Here is a 16,445-nt window from a genome sequence, read left to right as displayed (position 1 = left end):
GTTGTTTCTCTCTTTCAAATGAGATTAGGTATAGCATGACAAACACCACACATGACAACCTCAGAAGTCTTTTCTAACAATAGAAACTTTCAGCAACATCTCTTTGCTGATCTTAACATTAGTCTTATAACAGTTTAAGATTTCTTACGATCTTATAATGTAAGGCTGCAGTAAAAAAAACAAAATCAAATGCAAAAACCTTTCTAACTGCTGACTTTTCTGTTGGCATTTTTATAAGAACATAAGGCATCAATCTTCTGCTTAGGGTTAATAGAAAACGGAGGCATAACTCGTCTGTTGTCCCTTTGAAAAAAAGGCCTACTCCTTGGGTGTAAATCAGAAAAATAAAACCCGGCAACTTCTGATAAGCTCTACAAGGTATATGCTGCCCTAGCAATGAAAAAGAACTGTAAATTCAGATTTACTGACCAAATTAAAATGAAACTTATGTCTGCTCTCCTTCAAAACACATCAGAGTAGTCAGAGCATAGCATCAGATATAGTCCAGAATACTGTATGATTTATGATGTTCTTATCCCCCAGGTGAAGTATTTTACATTTCTAGGATTTAAATGTAACATGAAGTGTTTAATCATCAAATGGGAAATATTCTTTCAGCCATGAAGTTCAGGTGGTAACAAACAAATGATATCACATGTCATTCCTGAGGCTACGGTCAAGGGAGCCTGTTGCAGCCTGCCAGCTCCTGGGAATCTTCCTTCTTAGAACAGCTGAGAGGGTGACATGTACCAGCTCATGGCCCAGGAAGTCTTCCACAGACATGAGCAGGATGCGCCTGAATACCATCCTGCTCTTGTTCTAAGTCTCCAGCCCCGTGCTTGTCTGTAATTGCACAGAAATAGCAGCTTTCTTGGAAAGTAAATCCATCACACATAAGTAGAACCATCAGAATCTTCTTGGTTAGTGGGCTCAAGCTGTCTACACTCAGTAACTCTGACATGACCCAGAAGCATTATACACACTCTGTAGCAGTCAAGACGTGACACGAGAGACACCATGAAATGCATCTCTTTACAAATACTGCAAGAAGCTAACCTGCTCCGGCCAAAAAGGTTGTACATTATTGCCAAAACGTGTCTCAGCCTTGGTATTTTTCCTAGCATTAAATGAATTGCCTTCATTTTTTCCCGCAGTTTATGCATTAACACAACAGAATATGCATTAATTAAAACCACTACCTAGATTTCCCTCTGGCGTGATTAAATACCCAACATGCTTTTGTATATAATCATCTCCCAGTCTGATCATGGATCATTACCACATAAATTTTTCTACACAAGTGTGCCTGGATGCAAAAGAGAAAAGCAATATCTAGCATTTCATTCGTATTACACAGGAAAACCACAGAGGTTTATCTGGTTTTACCCAAGCAATCATAAAGTTAGAGAACAAATAAAAGCAACCAGCACCTCTCAAACAAATTCAATCCAGGACACAATAGATTGACAATATGTGAATTAGGTAGAGAGGGGCAAGGCAAAGTAGTTTGAGGGTTTAGTCCTGGAAACGCATGCACACCTGAGCAACTTTCTTCACAGAAGGTAGTCATACAAAAAGCCAGTGTGACAGAGTTATCCTAAAGGCTGTGAGTCTGCAGACTTGGACCTCTTATCAGTGTTTATGCAATTTCTTTCGCTCCTTTGAGTACATTGAAAAGATAAAATTCACCAGTTCACCACTAGAGACAAGACCATAACCATTCACTGCATTTTTACGTCTTGACAACCATATTAGCTCCACACTTGTTATATTCCAGCCCTGGCTACTTGATTGCTGCTGTTGTCCAGTTTGCTTAAATGTGTGGCTGCTAGGCATAGGGTAAGATTGATTCAGAAACATTGACTATCCTCTTCAAACAGTATAAATATGATCATTTCAAGTTGTGACATGCGGCAAACCTGACAGTCCACATGGGCAAAAATAGGGAAGATGGAATAGACACAGCTATCTTTAAACACTTTGCAAGGAAGAGTTCTGAAGAAAAAATGGCTCCAGATTCACATGGACAGTCAACCCTAGGTGCCTGCTATCTGGAAAATTTATATTATTTAGGTTTATTTAACAGTGTAGTGTATACTTTTATTAATAGGTGATCTCCCCTATTGCTGTATTCTGAAACCAGGAAGGAAAACATACCTGCCCCACTACCTTTCCTATGTCTTTTTCTAGGGTGTCATAACCCAGACACTTGGCCGAACCACAAAATGAGGTGTTGCTGCCTGGGATACTTTATAAGTACTGAACTATTCCTTTATGATCCTGGGCTCCATGAACCATTTCTCTATCATTTATCAATCTTATAACTCTATCTGTAAAAGGTTTCCTGTAAAAAGTGCAATTAAGATTTTTTGTCCTCTTAATACAAGTCTTGAGAAGCCCTCATCACTTACACTGTTAGGTAAGGAAAACCACAAGAGAAAGTGTGATCTTTGCGTAGACACTTGTGAATAGCCTATGTGCCATAAAATAAATACAATGATGTCTACAGGAAACACAACGGTATTTATTCATAGCCAGTATCATTAAGGCAAAATACATTTTATAGACAGTTCTCAAAAAAACCCCCAAAACCCACAAGAAAAACAACATGGAAGTTCCAAAGCAGACAATTAGGAAAAAGCAATACAAATGGATTCTGAATGAACAGAAAAACCCTTCAAAATCAGAATGCTTGTATGAAGTTTTCTAGGTTTTTTAAAACTTTTAGCTAAGTTTCAGATATTATTCTCCAGGGAACAGCACACCAGCAGTTGTCAATAAAAGGAAAACTGATTAAAGCCTGCTTTTGTATTAATGACAGAATAAAAGCACTACCATGGGCAATAGGCTGCAGGAGTTCTGTTGGTTGCAGACACATTCTTGCTATCAACAACCAAATATTCACAGAACTGCTAGCTGTATGGTGGATCCAGGCTAGCCTCTAGCCATTTTTTTATTCTGTTAGTAGATTAACTGATTCAATAAGATGTACTTAACGCATATACCAACTGAAAGCCTGTAAACATTATTACAGAATATTTTTTGAAGGGACCAGTTTTACACAGAATCAATTGTATGATTTTCATAATTTTAGTATTGTGCCCAGAGAAAATTCAGCTTTGAACAGGCACATAAGCAGGAGTTTACATTGATACTGTTTCATAGATCAGAATCATAGAAGCATAGAACCATCTAGGTTTGAAAAGACCTTTAAGATTATCAAGTTCGACCATTATCCCAGGACTGCCCAATCCATCAGTAAACCATGTCACCAAGGCCCTCATATACATGTTACTTCCAGGGACAGTAAAAACCTTCAAACAGTGGTATGCTTATAAGATAAGAAATCCTTAAGCACATTTTGGGCTGCTGGTTCTTCCATCATTAAGAAAAAAAGAGTAGGGAGAAAAAAACCCCTGCAATAGGTTGTATTTCCCACAGTGAATGCTAGCTCATGGCAAACTGATATGCTTATTTATCATTATGAACAAAAACATAACAGTAATAACACAGAGAATATTTGAAATATTTAAAAAAAACCTAGAGCTTAAATATTTCAAATTCTTTAAGTCATTAAATTTTTTCATTGACTTCAGCAAGCGCTGATATCTGTCTTTCTGTGCAAGGATGTAGTATGTAAGGACATAATCTTACAGAACCTAAAGGTTTGTTTTCTTTTTTTTCCCCCTTTAATTCTATTAATTCCATCACATAGTTTATTTACTGAGAATCTGTCCTCCAGAATATTTGAAGAAGGTTATATTAGAGGAAGGTTACATTTGAGGAAGGTTAATGTGATATGATCATAATTCCAAAATCATTGATCTTTTCAGAAATTAATTAAAAAAAAATAATTGGACAGAAGTTCGAGTATAGCCTTGCTTATTTAAGTGAAAATAGGAATATATACACCTGAATAATTTCTATCTTGCAATGGAAGCAAGCCTTTTAAAAATGAGGACTTATTTTCTTAATATGTTTATCTACAATTCAGAACCAGATCAGTCACCTATAAAAATGTTTTGTGGTCAGTGGAACTTGTCCAAAGTTAAAACAGGGAGGGAAAATAGTTTTTTAAAAAAGTTTAGCTTAGAGAACTAAGACATATATAAGTTCAAAACCCCATAATGTCTGTGTAAATGTTTCATGTGGTCTAAGAAACACACAGAAAGTATCTCTGATTATCTCTCAAGGAATGAGATTTTCAGACTATAAAAGTGACTGGTCATAAACCAAAACTGTTTTACAAGATAGGATGGATGGTCATAAAACCACCTTTGCTACAGCTAAACAACTCTCACATATAAGACTTCTGACTTGCTGAGTCTTTATAGGACTTCAGAGTTGCTTGGAGGAACTATAGTATGAACTACATTCAATATAACTGCAGTTACAGGTGAATTCTGGAAATAGTCCAAGTCCTCTTATTTGTGTTTCTGAACACAAAGTACATATACAATATACATTCTCATCCTCATGGTCTCTTAATTAATAAAATTTAAGACACCAGGCTGTGTCTAGGCCTATGAAAGTCTTTAAAGGCATTTCTTCCTTTTCAAATTTTTTCCATAGAAATGAGATATCTATGTACAAAGGTCTGTCAGCCCTCTACCTCCTCAAAAACCCCTCCCTCTAACGCCTCAGAAAACTCTCAAAACACCACCTACCACATACACAACTCTTCTAGCTAGTAAAGTCTAAAAAGTCTAAAAGGAAAATCTGAAGATATTTTCCACTAAGTCATTCATCAACCTAGTCCGACAAACAGAAAAACACCAAAATGAAAAAAAAAAAAAAAAAAAAAAAAGAAACCAACCCGAACAAACAACTTTTCCCCTCCCCCATTTTGATAACTTGGTTTCTAAGGAAAATCTAAAGGTGGTTGCATGAGTTTATGTATGAACTGGCAAGTCAATGAACTATTTGGTTGCTAATGTACATATTCTTTCACCTTTCCAAGATATCCCAGAATACAGTCTGCTCCTTTGCATTTGCTCAAGAATTTGCTTTTCTTTTTCTCATTTTCACTCAATGTAAACCACAAAGGATACTTTTTCCTCACCCCCCGAACATACCCTATACCTCTCTTATTGTTGCTGGAGTGGAACTGCCGCTTGTATTTAACACTTGATAAAAAGCTAAAGCACTGGTCATAAAGACTGATATGTCTTTACAGGATCAAGGCTCAAATACAACTTATCTGTTTGCATAAGAAGGTGGAAAGAGGAGAGGTGGATATGCTCAAATGTATCTGCAGGAACAAACAGTAGAAATAAAGCTCTATTTTTGTCCCCCAAGTGTTTGTTTACACTCTCCTGCACTGATCAGGAGGAAAGCATTTTCTCTTAAGGTGGAAGAGATGCAGACCCATCTACTCTGATGGTCAGCCAGAAGCCAAGTCATCCTGGAGAAGACATAACTAAATTATTGTAGTATAAAGCCTTCCCCAATATGTTTCTTCTTTGGGTAGTAGGAAAGTCAGGGTAAAACTGTGCTTCTATACCACCTGCTCCATTGACAGAACTGAATGTCTTTGTCAGGACGCATCGCTCCCGAGATTGGAGGAGGTGATCTTTGAATATTAATCAGCCTCCTTGGGCCCTTTTCCCTCCAGACCTTTATCCTATGGTACTCTACCAACCAGATCCCTGAAGAGGCTAAAATCCACTCTCCTGAAGTCCAGAGTAACAAGCTTGCTGTGTGCCCTCCTCACTCCCCTAAGGATCTTGAACTCCACCATTTCATGGTCACTGCTCTCCAGCTTCACATTCCGCATAAGCTCTGCTGTAGCTTAAGCAATTATGAAGTAGCTGAGAGGGTAATTAAGCAGAATAAATCAAAGTGCACATTGCAGAATTTCTTAGAAGAGCATCCTATCCCTGCCCTCAACAGACATTTTTACATAAAAATCTGGAATGCAAAATGTTTAGCACATGGTATATCACTTCTGGCACATTCAAAAGAGCATTCCCTCCTTCCAACAAATGATGCATAATCAAAATAAATCTGTTTTCTTAGAAATTTGTATAGACCTAAGGATTAATAAGCCAGAAAAAGCTAGCCAGTTAAACTGTAACACTGCAGCTTAGTTTACTCTGTATTGGGAAAGGGCATAGCCCAACTTTTAATTCACATTTTTACTAGGATAAAAGCATTTTTGCCAACAGGCAGGCCTATCTGGAAGGAGTCCTTCAAACTAGGAACAATATGGGCAGATCATGGTGGCCAACAAACAAGTGAAGAAGTGGTGAGGTGGACTGACAACTGGCTGAACTGCTGGGCTTAGAGGGTTGTGATCTGCAGCATGAAGTCCCAGCTGGATGACATTCAGTAGCGTTACAACTGGGGCGTTGATGCTATGGTAAATACTATTTAACTTCATTGGTGACCTAGAAACTGGGGAGCGTGTTCTTGGCAAGTTTGCAAATGATACAATTTGAGAGTGAGGAGTTGTTATATTAGATGCTTAAGCTGCAAGATGGTTCACAGGCACCTGGGCAGGCTGGAGAAATAAGCCAAGAGGAACCTCACTGAGTTCAACAAAGTTCTGCACCTGAGATGAATAAACCCATGCACTAGGACAGGTGGGAGGACAAATAGCTAGCAAGCAGATTGTCAGGAAAGGACCCAAAGGATCCTGGTAAATACCAAGTTTAACATGTGCCAGCAATGTGCCCTTGCAGCAAAGAAGGCCAACAACATTGAAATCTGTATTCGGAAGAGCACTGCCAGCAGCTTAAGGGAGATGATTCCTCCCCCTCTATGATAGTAGTAAAACACATCTGCAGCACTGGGTCCAGATCTGGGCTCCTCAGTACAGGAGAAACATGGGCATACTAGAGAAAATCCAGTAAAGGGCCACAAAGATGGCCAGGTGTTTGAAGCATCTAACATAAGAGGAGAGGTTGAGAGAACTGGAACTGTTCAGCCTGGAGCAGAGAAGCCTTGGAATGGAACTTACTGGTATGTATAGATACCTGATGGGGGAAGTAAAAATGATAAAGCCAGAATCTTCTCAGTGGTGCCCAGTGAAAAGACAAGAGGCAATGGGCACAAAAATAAATACATGAAATTCTGTTTAAATATATCAAAAAGCTTTTTTACTTTGTGAGCAGTCAAACACTGTAACAGGCTGCCCAGAGAAGTTGTGAAGTATCCATCCTTCAGGATATTCAGCACACATCTGGGCATGATCCTGTTCTAGCTGACCCTGCTTTGAGTAGGGGGCAGTGGAGAAGACAATCTTCAGACATGCCTTCCCACATCAACTATTGTGTGATTCTCTGGTTTCTATATATTGCACACATTTTTACAATAATGCTGGAACAAAGCTGAGAAAATCTGTCCTGAGACAATTGTTTTCAAAGGGCTAAAAATTTTCTCAAATTAAAAAACAACCAATAGACTAACAACAAAGGTTAAAGGAAGCTTGTTGTAATGAGTCAAATTCAACAGGGGAATTTTAGCAGTGGTTGTAACAGTAGAATTGCACTATATATATACTGTATTGATCCATATAACCCAAATTATTACATATTTGCAGACAGATTAGAGATCTAAAAGAAGTTGCAGACTAATTTAATTTCTTATTTCCCTACCTGGATTCTTGTAATTTCATTATGTTCCACCACATGTCCATGTGTATTACAGAAAGTTCATACAAATGAAAAAACACTGACCCAGCCATACTATATTGGAGTCCAGATTTGGAGTCTGGTATATTCAGTTTAATTATTTTCACCCAAAAGCACAATGCAACTCTTAACCAGTTTACCAAAATGTTGTAAGTTAGGATGCTAAAATAAATCTCCTATAAAACTGTATGAGACAGTTTCTGAAGGAAACACTATGTTTATAGAAAACCCAAATTTTTCCTGTATATTGGAAAGACCATCAATTTGATTGAAGAGCCCAAGTTTAGGAAGAAAAGTTGTTGAGTTCCTTTTCACAACAGTAAATAATTATAGGTATTATTAAGCAGATTGAAAGCAAAGTGCATTTCTACAATAAACTTCTACAGGTAGGGAAACATAGATTGTTGAAAACAAATTAGCAATATTGAAAAGTTGAGGCCTCTAGGGAAATTGCAATTAAAAGGGGGCTGAGAGCAGGCGAGGACGATGGTAAATTAATTTAAAGTCCTAAACCAAACCAAAAAAGCCATAAAAGAGTTGCTGACTGTCACAGCACTTCTTAAAGATTGTCAAACATCTCAGGCATGTATTTTTGCCTTTGCCTTATACAAAAGTCTTAAGACAAAGCCTGCTCTTCCCATTGGTTGATAGGGCTGATTTCACTGGAAACTTTTATACAGAAAAGGAGCAGAAAAAAGTTCTCTTAAATTTGTATTTAGAATGAGACATTCAAAAGAAAGGGTCACAGACGACACCTGACATTTGGAATTGGTAAAGGAAAATCAGGCAAAAGAGTGGACTTTTGCAAGGCACCAGGCACAAAGGAGCAACTGAAGTTGTGTGAATAGATGAGATAAAATAGGTAAGAAAATGTCCACAGAAAATCAAAGAGAGTATCAACTCCCGAAATCTGTAAAAGTAAAAAGACAATCCACAAGAAAAGAGAGGCCATAAACCCAGTAGATAAAGCTCAGGAAGATGTCATTGTGAAAGTAGAAGGAGAATAAAGATTTTACAGAAGAAACAGATGCATCAAAGGTAGAAAAGATATGAGGAAGAATGAGTCTGGAGAAGACTTCTGGAGGGGCCAGCAGTCAGTGTATTACCATAGAGTGTTGATTTAGTGCCAAGGGGTCCAAGGTCTTAGGAGAGAAGGAACATGAAGGAATTTTGTTAGATAAGCTTTCTAAACAGTTTGGAAATTAAAAGGAGGTGGAATGTGACTGTTAACATTTCATGCAAATTATAAAAGCCTGTTCTGGGCAGAACAGAGAAGAGATAGACTGAAACAAAAAATTTTATACAACAGCCTTGCATGGGCAAAGGAGTTTCATACTGACCATGTTTGTTCTCCTTCCCACACAAAATCTAACAAAAATAGATATGTCAAAAAGGCAGTAGAAAATGTCTCATAATGGCAATTATCTTATAGCAAGAGCTGGCTTTCAACTTCAAGTTATTTGATTTTTTTTTTTTTTAAGGACAAATTCAGTAATCTTTGAAAAAATAAAAATTATATTTTTCGCAATATTAACTCTGAAATAATATCTGGGAATGTGTATCAATCACTGCAAATGATGTTAATCATTGAACATTAAAAACAGATCTTTAATACCTTTAAACAAAATGTAAAACTCAATTTTCTCTTAATAAGAAGTGCATCCTACATGGCTTATGGAAGTTGTGGTCTAAGTAAAGAATAACCAATTACTTCTACAAGCTAAACATTCTGAAATTTCAGATACTGAATCAGTTGCATAGATTGTAATAGGAATTATTTTCTGACAATGATGAGGTGATGTTCACCACTGGAAGACTAGTGAATCACTCTTGCATAGAAGAATTTGAATGTTACTCAAAACGCTAACATAACACTAAATTTATTTATATATATAATACATATAAATAAGCCGTGCTGATTTACATAAAATTAAAATCCTGAAATTGTTTGTAAATATTTTGAATAATGGTTAAATCCTATTTTTCTATCTCGCTATATTATATAAAACCGTGTATTTGGCAGAGCCCCACAGTGATACTTTCTGTTGCTGTGATGCAAACAGGTATCGCAATAGAATAAAATGATACCCCTGGTTGTAAAATAAGTATAAGGGGACGGGAAAACCAAGTTTCAGGATTGTGCTTTATTCAGGAGAAATTTAAATTTTTAAAATGTGCAACAGCAAACAAGAGTTAAAATCTGCTTAGATTTACAATTTGGACATGAACATCAAATGCTAAAGATAATTTTAATCCTTCCTAAAATAAGCATACAGCTATAAAATGTTATCATAAACAATAGCTTGCCATTTTACAAGTAATCAGTGATATACCTATTTCAAGTCATCACTGGCATACTAAATGTGATTTCTCACTGAGTATATCCTGAAAATTTCTCTCTCTCATAAGGAAAATCATTAACATTTAAAGCACAGATGTTCTGACAATCTCTCTTCTACATGACCCCACGTATCATGTTTTAATAAAGTACCTCCCTAAAACATTCCTAACAGTAAGCTTTTCTTTAGGAGAAACTAGATAAAATTTGTTTTATATTTTAAACATGTTACTCTAAGGTGAAGCAATTACTTGAAACTGCATGTAAGCAAAAGTTGCAAAACGTATTTTTGTACTACTTCAAAACCTTTCTTCAGTCTTTCAGCTCAGAAATTCTCAAATACGTTCAATGTGAAAAGTGAAGGATTCAAAAAACCCAAACCCTCCGTTATTCACGGCTTGAAAAGTAAGACAAAGGTGAAATTATTTGTCCAGATGTACAGAAGAGACAGACATTGTTAACATAAATGCTGATTTACAAGTATTCAGCAGCACAGGGAAGCATATTTTCTGTTTTAAATTACTAAAATGGTATAAAAAAAAATTGCTGAATTACAATTCTCTGTAACTGAAATACAACTATTTTGTTGAAACGCTAATATTTTAAGTCAGAAAAAGTTAAATATTACCTGTTCCCTCACTTCAGAAACCCATAAAGAAGAAAAAAAGGAGTCCTAAGACCATATCTACATATTTTCTGAGATATACAATGGCTGAGATCAAATGGCTACTACAGGGTGAAAAAATTTAATAAAACCAAGAGTAGTATCAGATTAGAAAATTTGACTTTAACGAAATTTTACATTTCATTACATTCATGAAATTTACATTAGAATTCTGAAAGTTACTCATTCTGTAAGCAGAAAAATTTTTCTAGACAGTTCCATTGACACCAAAAAGATGCAAACCTAAAGTCTTGATTCGCTATACCTTTACAAAATGTAAACCTGGGATAAGTTCACTGTCTTTGATAAACAACACAAGTCAATGTTGACTGCATAACCTCCATGCTTACACACTGTCTCTGAATTGTGTCAGCAGAATTTAGCAAAACTTGACTCACTATACAGTCAAAATTATGTTATGGCAGCTGTGAAGTTTTAGTATAACACAATCTTTTTCAAAATTCATGAGAGAATCTTTGCATTGTTTTCTTTCAGAAGCAAATAAATATGAGAACCTGTTTCTTATACTACTGGATATTCCTAAAGACATAATAAATATGAAAATTTCATATAATATAATGAAAATTAGAGGAAACAAGAATAGATATGCTTCTCAACAAGCAAAAATAATTTCTGAGTTGTATGTTCAGCTCATGGAAAAACATGAAAAAATGCATTCACTCATCTCTCAGCCATGCTGAAATTGGATTCACGGAGGAATGTTTGAAAAGACAGCTTTTCAAAAAGAACTAGAAAGTAAATAAATTAAATAATGGTATATTAAAACAAATTCAAATTTGAGGACAAAGTACTCTGTGCCCCGGATTCCATGTTTACAGAATGTGGATCAATGCATAAATAAAAAAAAAAAATACAAACAGTAATTTCAACAGATTATTTTTCTTTCCATGTCATATATTAATTTCTTCTTTAGAAAGCTATGAGATCTCTATATTGAAAAGTGTACATGAGAGGGAGAGTTCATGTAGGTACAACTCTCAGAAACTTATCAGCGTTGGTCCTTATCAATGTTGTTACAATTCACACAAACCTTCCTTTTTGTCTTCTGCAGGAATCTTCACTTTTGTGTCTGTTATATCTTTGAAAGAGGCCAGAAAGAGTACTACATCTCCTTTTTCATTCTTTATAGGAACAATATCCAGTAAGCACCAGAATGAAGACCCTGCAAGGATAAAGAATGAATTTAATTCAAACAGCTGTCTTTTAGCAGAGAGAGGAAAAAAAAAAGTGAACTACTAAATCTACAACTAATGTAATTAAAAAAAAAAAAAAAAAAAAATCTTATTTAGAAGGTCAGTCGTCAGGGAATCACAGATGTTCAGCTCATTTAAATCTCTTTGCATCATCGGTTGAAGCTCAGTAATACTGCTTTCTCTAGAAGCAAGACATTCATTTAAATGCAAAATTTATCTAGAGGGATCATTAATAGAGTTTAATGAAGCTGCTTACTCCTCTGAAACCGTGCTTTCCTTTGAACTCTCAACTGATGTTGCTTATTTTACTGGAATAGCTTTCACTTTGTTACACTGACATCTGAAATTTCCATGTTTACTGTAGAATCATTCTACCTTAACCATCTCACTTGATACTCATTAAAATCACTTGACAGAAGACCTGATACTCAGGGCATCATTCCACTAATTCAAAGATATTTAAACTAATCAGACATCAGACTTAGAACAGGATAGAATTAAGTCCATGCTTTTTACAGATGGTGAGATTTATAATATCACACATCATCTGTAGGATTAATATCAGCTATCTTTCTTACTGTCTATAATGTTCACCTTGCTAAAACTTAAGTTAGACGATGCTGAGTTTGGCAATAGTTTCAATTCTTGTCAACCTCTGTCCACACCTGCTGCGTAATTATATATATATATAAAAATATATAATATATAAATATATATATATTTAAAATATATATATTTAAAATATATTGTTACTGTTGTCACGGGTTGTGTCACATGTCCTGTTTGCAAGATCAGTTTTTCAATTCCGACAACATCATTCATAAGTTTGCTGTTAATGCAGACCACTCATAACGGAAGATAATGAATGCCTAAATGCTGGTAATGCACTGGAAGTATAATAGAGATCTCAGCAAACATCGTAGATCCCACCCCTGTCCATTCTGGGATAATTCAGCCCAGTTGGGTTATCAACACTAGCTATCACCACCAACCACTAGCCTACTAATATGATTTATAAGATATATAAGTACTGCTACACACATTACTTTTTAAGTTCCTTTTTTGGACTTCTTACACTTCCACAATCATATTCCTTTCCAACATACTACTTTAATTGATAAAAAGAACCCATAATAGTTCTCTGGACCACTGCTGCCACAGCTGATTATTGCCAGAAGATAAGCTGAGCTTTAGAGGGTTCCTTAGGAAGACAAGCAGCTTAGTCACTTCCCACTCTGTTATCTTTGGAACTCTGCAGTTTTGAAAATTAACTGGACACACCAAGATCCCAATTCAGCTTTCTAATTTAAATTTTCAACTGGAAGTTCCCTGACTGCCAGTGAGGGATGTATGCAAGCATGGGAGGTGAAACAGCAGCTTCACTTTTGAAGAACCACCACAGCTGAAGGTACAATAGTATGCTTCAAAGGAAGTCCATCTGATCCGCTCTGTTCTGGACAGGCTTTCCAAGAGGCAGACTGGCATCTGTGAGAATGACACTATCAGTTCAGTCATCAGGTAATGCTTCCACTTAAGGTATTTAAAAAAGGAACAGGGAGAACTGGGCATGGGAGGAAAATATTCTCATTATGAGAATGAATAAAGAGCAAGCAATGAAGCCCTTTTAAAAGAAGGTAGAACTGATGTCAAAACCAAGGTTTTTCTACTGTTTCTTCTTGCATTTTAATTTTACATTCTTCATTCATTCTTTGTACAGATTTGACTCTTTTATCAAAACTTCTGGGAAAAACTGTTCAGTGGCATCACTGTCTGAAGCGTTATAGGGAGCCATCACCTTATCAATCTGAAGTGATGCATTCAAAAAGAAGCAGCATTAAGCAATTTTACTTTACTCATTATAACTCGAACTGGACAAATTCTTATTTATAAAACTATACTCTGCCTGGCTGCATTCTAGCAGTAGTTTCAGTTGGACAAGAAGTTGCTCTGAACACCTTCTTCTAAACACCACCAATAGCTCCAATGGTCTTTTAAATAAGCGTTTGAATCTCCTCCGGAAGTAGAAGCATATCCTAGTCTTTTCAATTGTTTCATGACTTTTCAAGACACACACAAACACACAAACGAGTTATTAAGGCGGCTCTTGGAAGAAACCCATGTTCGAACCTAACTCAGTTATGCTAAGAAACACATCCAGTAATATTATCTAAAATGATAGATTTGTAGGTTTAAGGAAGATATTGCAACATGGTTCATCACTAGAAATAGAGACAGATCCATTTAATATTTCATGTTTTAATGCATTTGCTCTTTTGTATAATCAAAGTGCATTCAAATTCTTTGTAGGTGAACATTGGTCACTGAACTCATTCCACATCATTTAATGTCATTTGCTATTTCTCTTCAGTCATTTTTTTTTGGCATTATCTGTCCTCATTCTTGTTCTCATTTGTAAATATGTCTGAAAATATTGTAATTAAGTATAGCAAATATGCATTAAAATTTATACGCATTACTAAAGAAAACACATACCGATACGTGCACTGGCTGCTACTTTCTTAAAGAGTTTCAGGCTACGCCCTGCATGGTGGAGCTGCTAGTCTTGGAATTACTTATATACTCAATATTAAGAAGTCCTAAGCTGAGCTTGTTGGCTTGCTTTTTTTGTTTTTCTGCCTTTACTCTGAAAGGAGCAAATGAATATGAAGCATTCCTCAGGATCAGAGGAGATGATCCGGTTTAGGTCAGGACTAGGCCAGTTTGTGCTTGCACTCTGTGAAGAAACAAAGTGTGCTGTCTTTTGCTATTGAGGAGCATTCTTGGGAAAATATACTTATCAAATGTAATCTGTTACGCAGCTTTTATTAAAAGCCAGCATCATATAATTCTATGAGCCAAAAGAAGAACTCATAGAAAAAAAAAGTAGTGCTCTATTTTGTTACAATTCTTTTGAGTGCACTCATTTGTAAGACAGAAATTCCTTTCTTGCTTCAGATGGTGCATACTAAGATCTTCTGTATTGTCATGAGTCACCTATCAAAGACATTTCTTTCAGAGGTTTATTTATATACAGACCCTTTTTATTGCTCCAAGCCACCACTCTTGGAGAAAGAGTCTAATCTTTCTCTTGCATTTTTTGAAGGTTCAAAATATATTTTAATAACCTTGAGGCTTATATAAGCACATCACAGGGAAGGAGAAAAGAGAGCAAATGAAGCATAATCTTATCACAAAGCAACTTGGCTATAGTCCACTTTTTATGTATACATAAAAAATAATGCTTTATGGTCACTCTCTCTACCACCCTTTCTACCTTTCCTCGCTCTGACAGTTAGATGTCTGTCAGACTGAAATCAAAACAAAGGTCAAAAGACTAATGAATTTAAAAGGGACATTCTGTACAAACCCCTGCTATCAGAACACCAATAGCCTTCAGAGCCAAGCATTCCTTTCACTAGAAAATAAGGCCTGCTTAAAACCAAGGAACAGACTCAAACCATTAGCTTGATGAGCTATGTGTACTCACCATAAGATAATACTCACTTCAACTTTAGTCATGACCACCCTAGACAAATTCCAGTGAAATATTCAGAATGAAAGCCTTTGATGGATATCTGAGTATTGTAGAGGTATAACATAGAAATTGAATAGGATTGACAACCTTTTTTTTTTTTTAATTCTTTACAAAAATTAATTCTGCACCCTCCTCTCATCAAAATTTTAATTGAGCTTTTCTGCAGTATCTTCTTAGCCACACATATTCCTATGAATTACTTAGAACCAGTGATATATATGCAAAGCTATGTTCTTCTTTTGCTCTTGACAGCCTGGGAGTAGTTTTGTCCAGGCAGACAAGCTTAAGGCTTCCTTTTTTTGCCATGTATCAACTGTCAGTAGTTATACTCACTTCCAGACCTTCACTTCCTCAGGACTGCTTGCCACACCGCTCTCCAGACAGACAGGTAATACAAGCCAGCTTGTATTACCACTTATCTCACTCAAGGGTAGGAAATAACAAATGAACAAATTCCTGTCATTTACCTCTACCTCTCTGTCATGAGAAGAGGGATTAAGATGAAGAGCTCTTTCATGAAGCTCTGCATGTGCACATAACATACCAGACTAACCAAATGTAATGTTTCATAGTCTAAAAAAATGAGTATCTGAAGAAAAAAAAGAAAGTTTAAATGTTCTGCATATTAGATACACAAGTCTTGTGGCACAATACTCTTCAAGGAATAATTATCATGATATATATGCATAAGGGGACAGAATTAGGCTGCACAAGACATCATAAATCTGGCACATTTCTTTATTTCAGTATTTGACTTAGTCAACTAAATATTCCTTTAAGCAGATGTAAATCAAGCCTGGAAAAATGTAAAACTGACCACACCATCTCCAGGGATTTGTTATGTAAATGATGAAAATATTTTCATACAGACAGCTATAATAACTTGTCAACAAGGCTGATGCAAATCTTCAGCATTACAGCACAATCTCATTGACAATGTTACTAATTGTTAGCAAAATAAACCTGCTGCTGGATATATGATAATGTTAGAGAAGTTTTAGCCTGCTCATTTCCACTTTTCCATCACAGAAAGTGTGGACTACAGGACTGACATACCAGA

The 16,445-nt window shown here is 36.0% G+C and overlaps 1 protein-coding gene across 2 annotated transcripts in view; it reads right to left on the bottom strand.

The window, feature by feature from the left end:
* Positions 1-16,445, bottom strand: part of KCNH8 (potassium voltage-gated channel subfamily H member 8) — a 174,874-nt gene that overhangs the window by 91,005 nt on the left and 67,424 nt on the right. For both annotated transcript variants that reach the window (XM_030476954.1, XM_030476961.1), the window contains exon 3: positions 11,688-11,819. In XM_030476954.1, coding sequence (XP_030332814.1) covers positions 11,688-11,819 — 132 coding nt within the window. The remainder of the gene's footprint in view (positions 1-11,687; positions 11,820-16,445) is intronic.

Source organism: Strigops habroptila, chromosome 1, assembly GCF_004027225.2.
Source record: "Strigops habroptila isolate Jane chromosome 1, bStrHab1.2.pri, whole genome shotgun sequence".
NCBI lineage: Eukaryota > Metazoa > Chordata > Aves > Psittaciformes > Psittacidae > Strigops > Strigops habroptila.
This window is presented reverse-complemented; position numbering and strand designations above follow the sequence as displayed.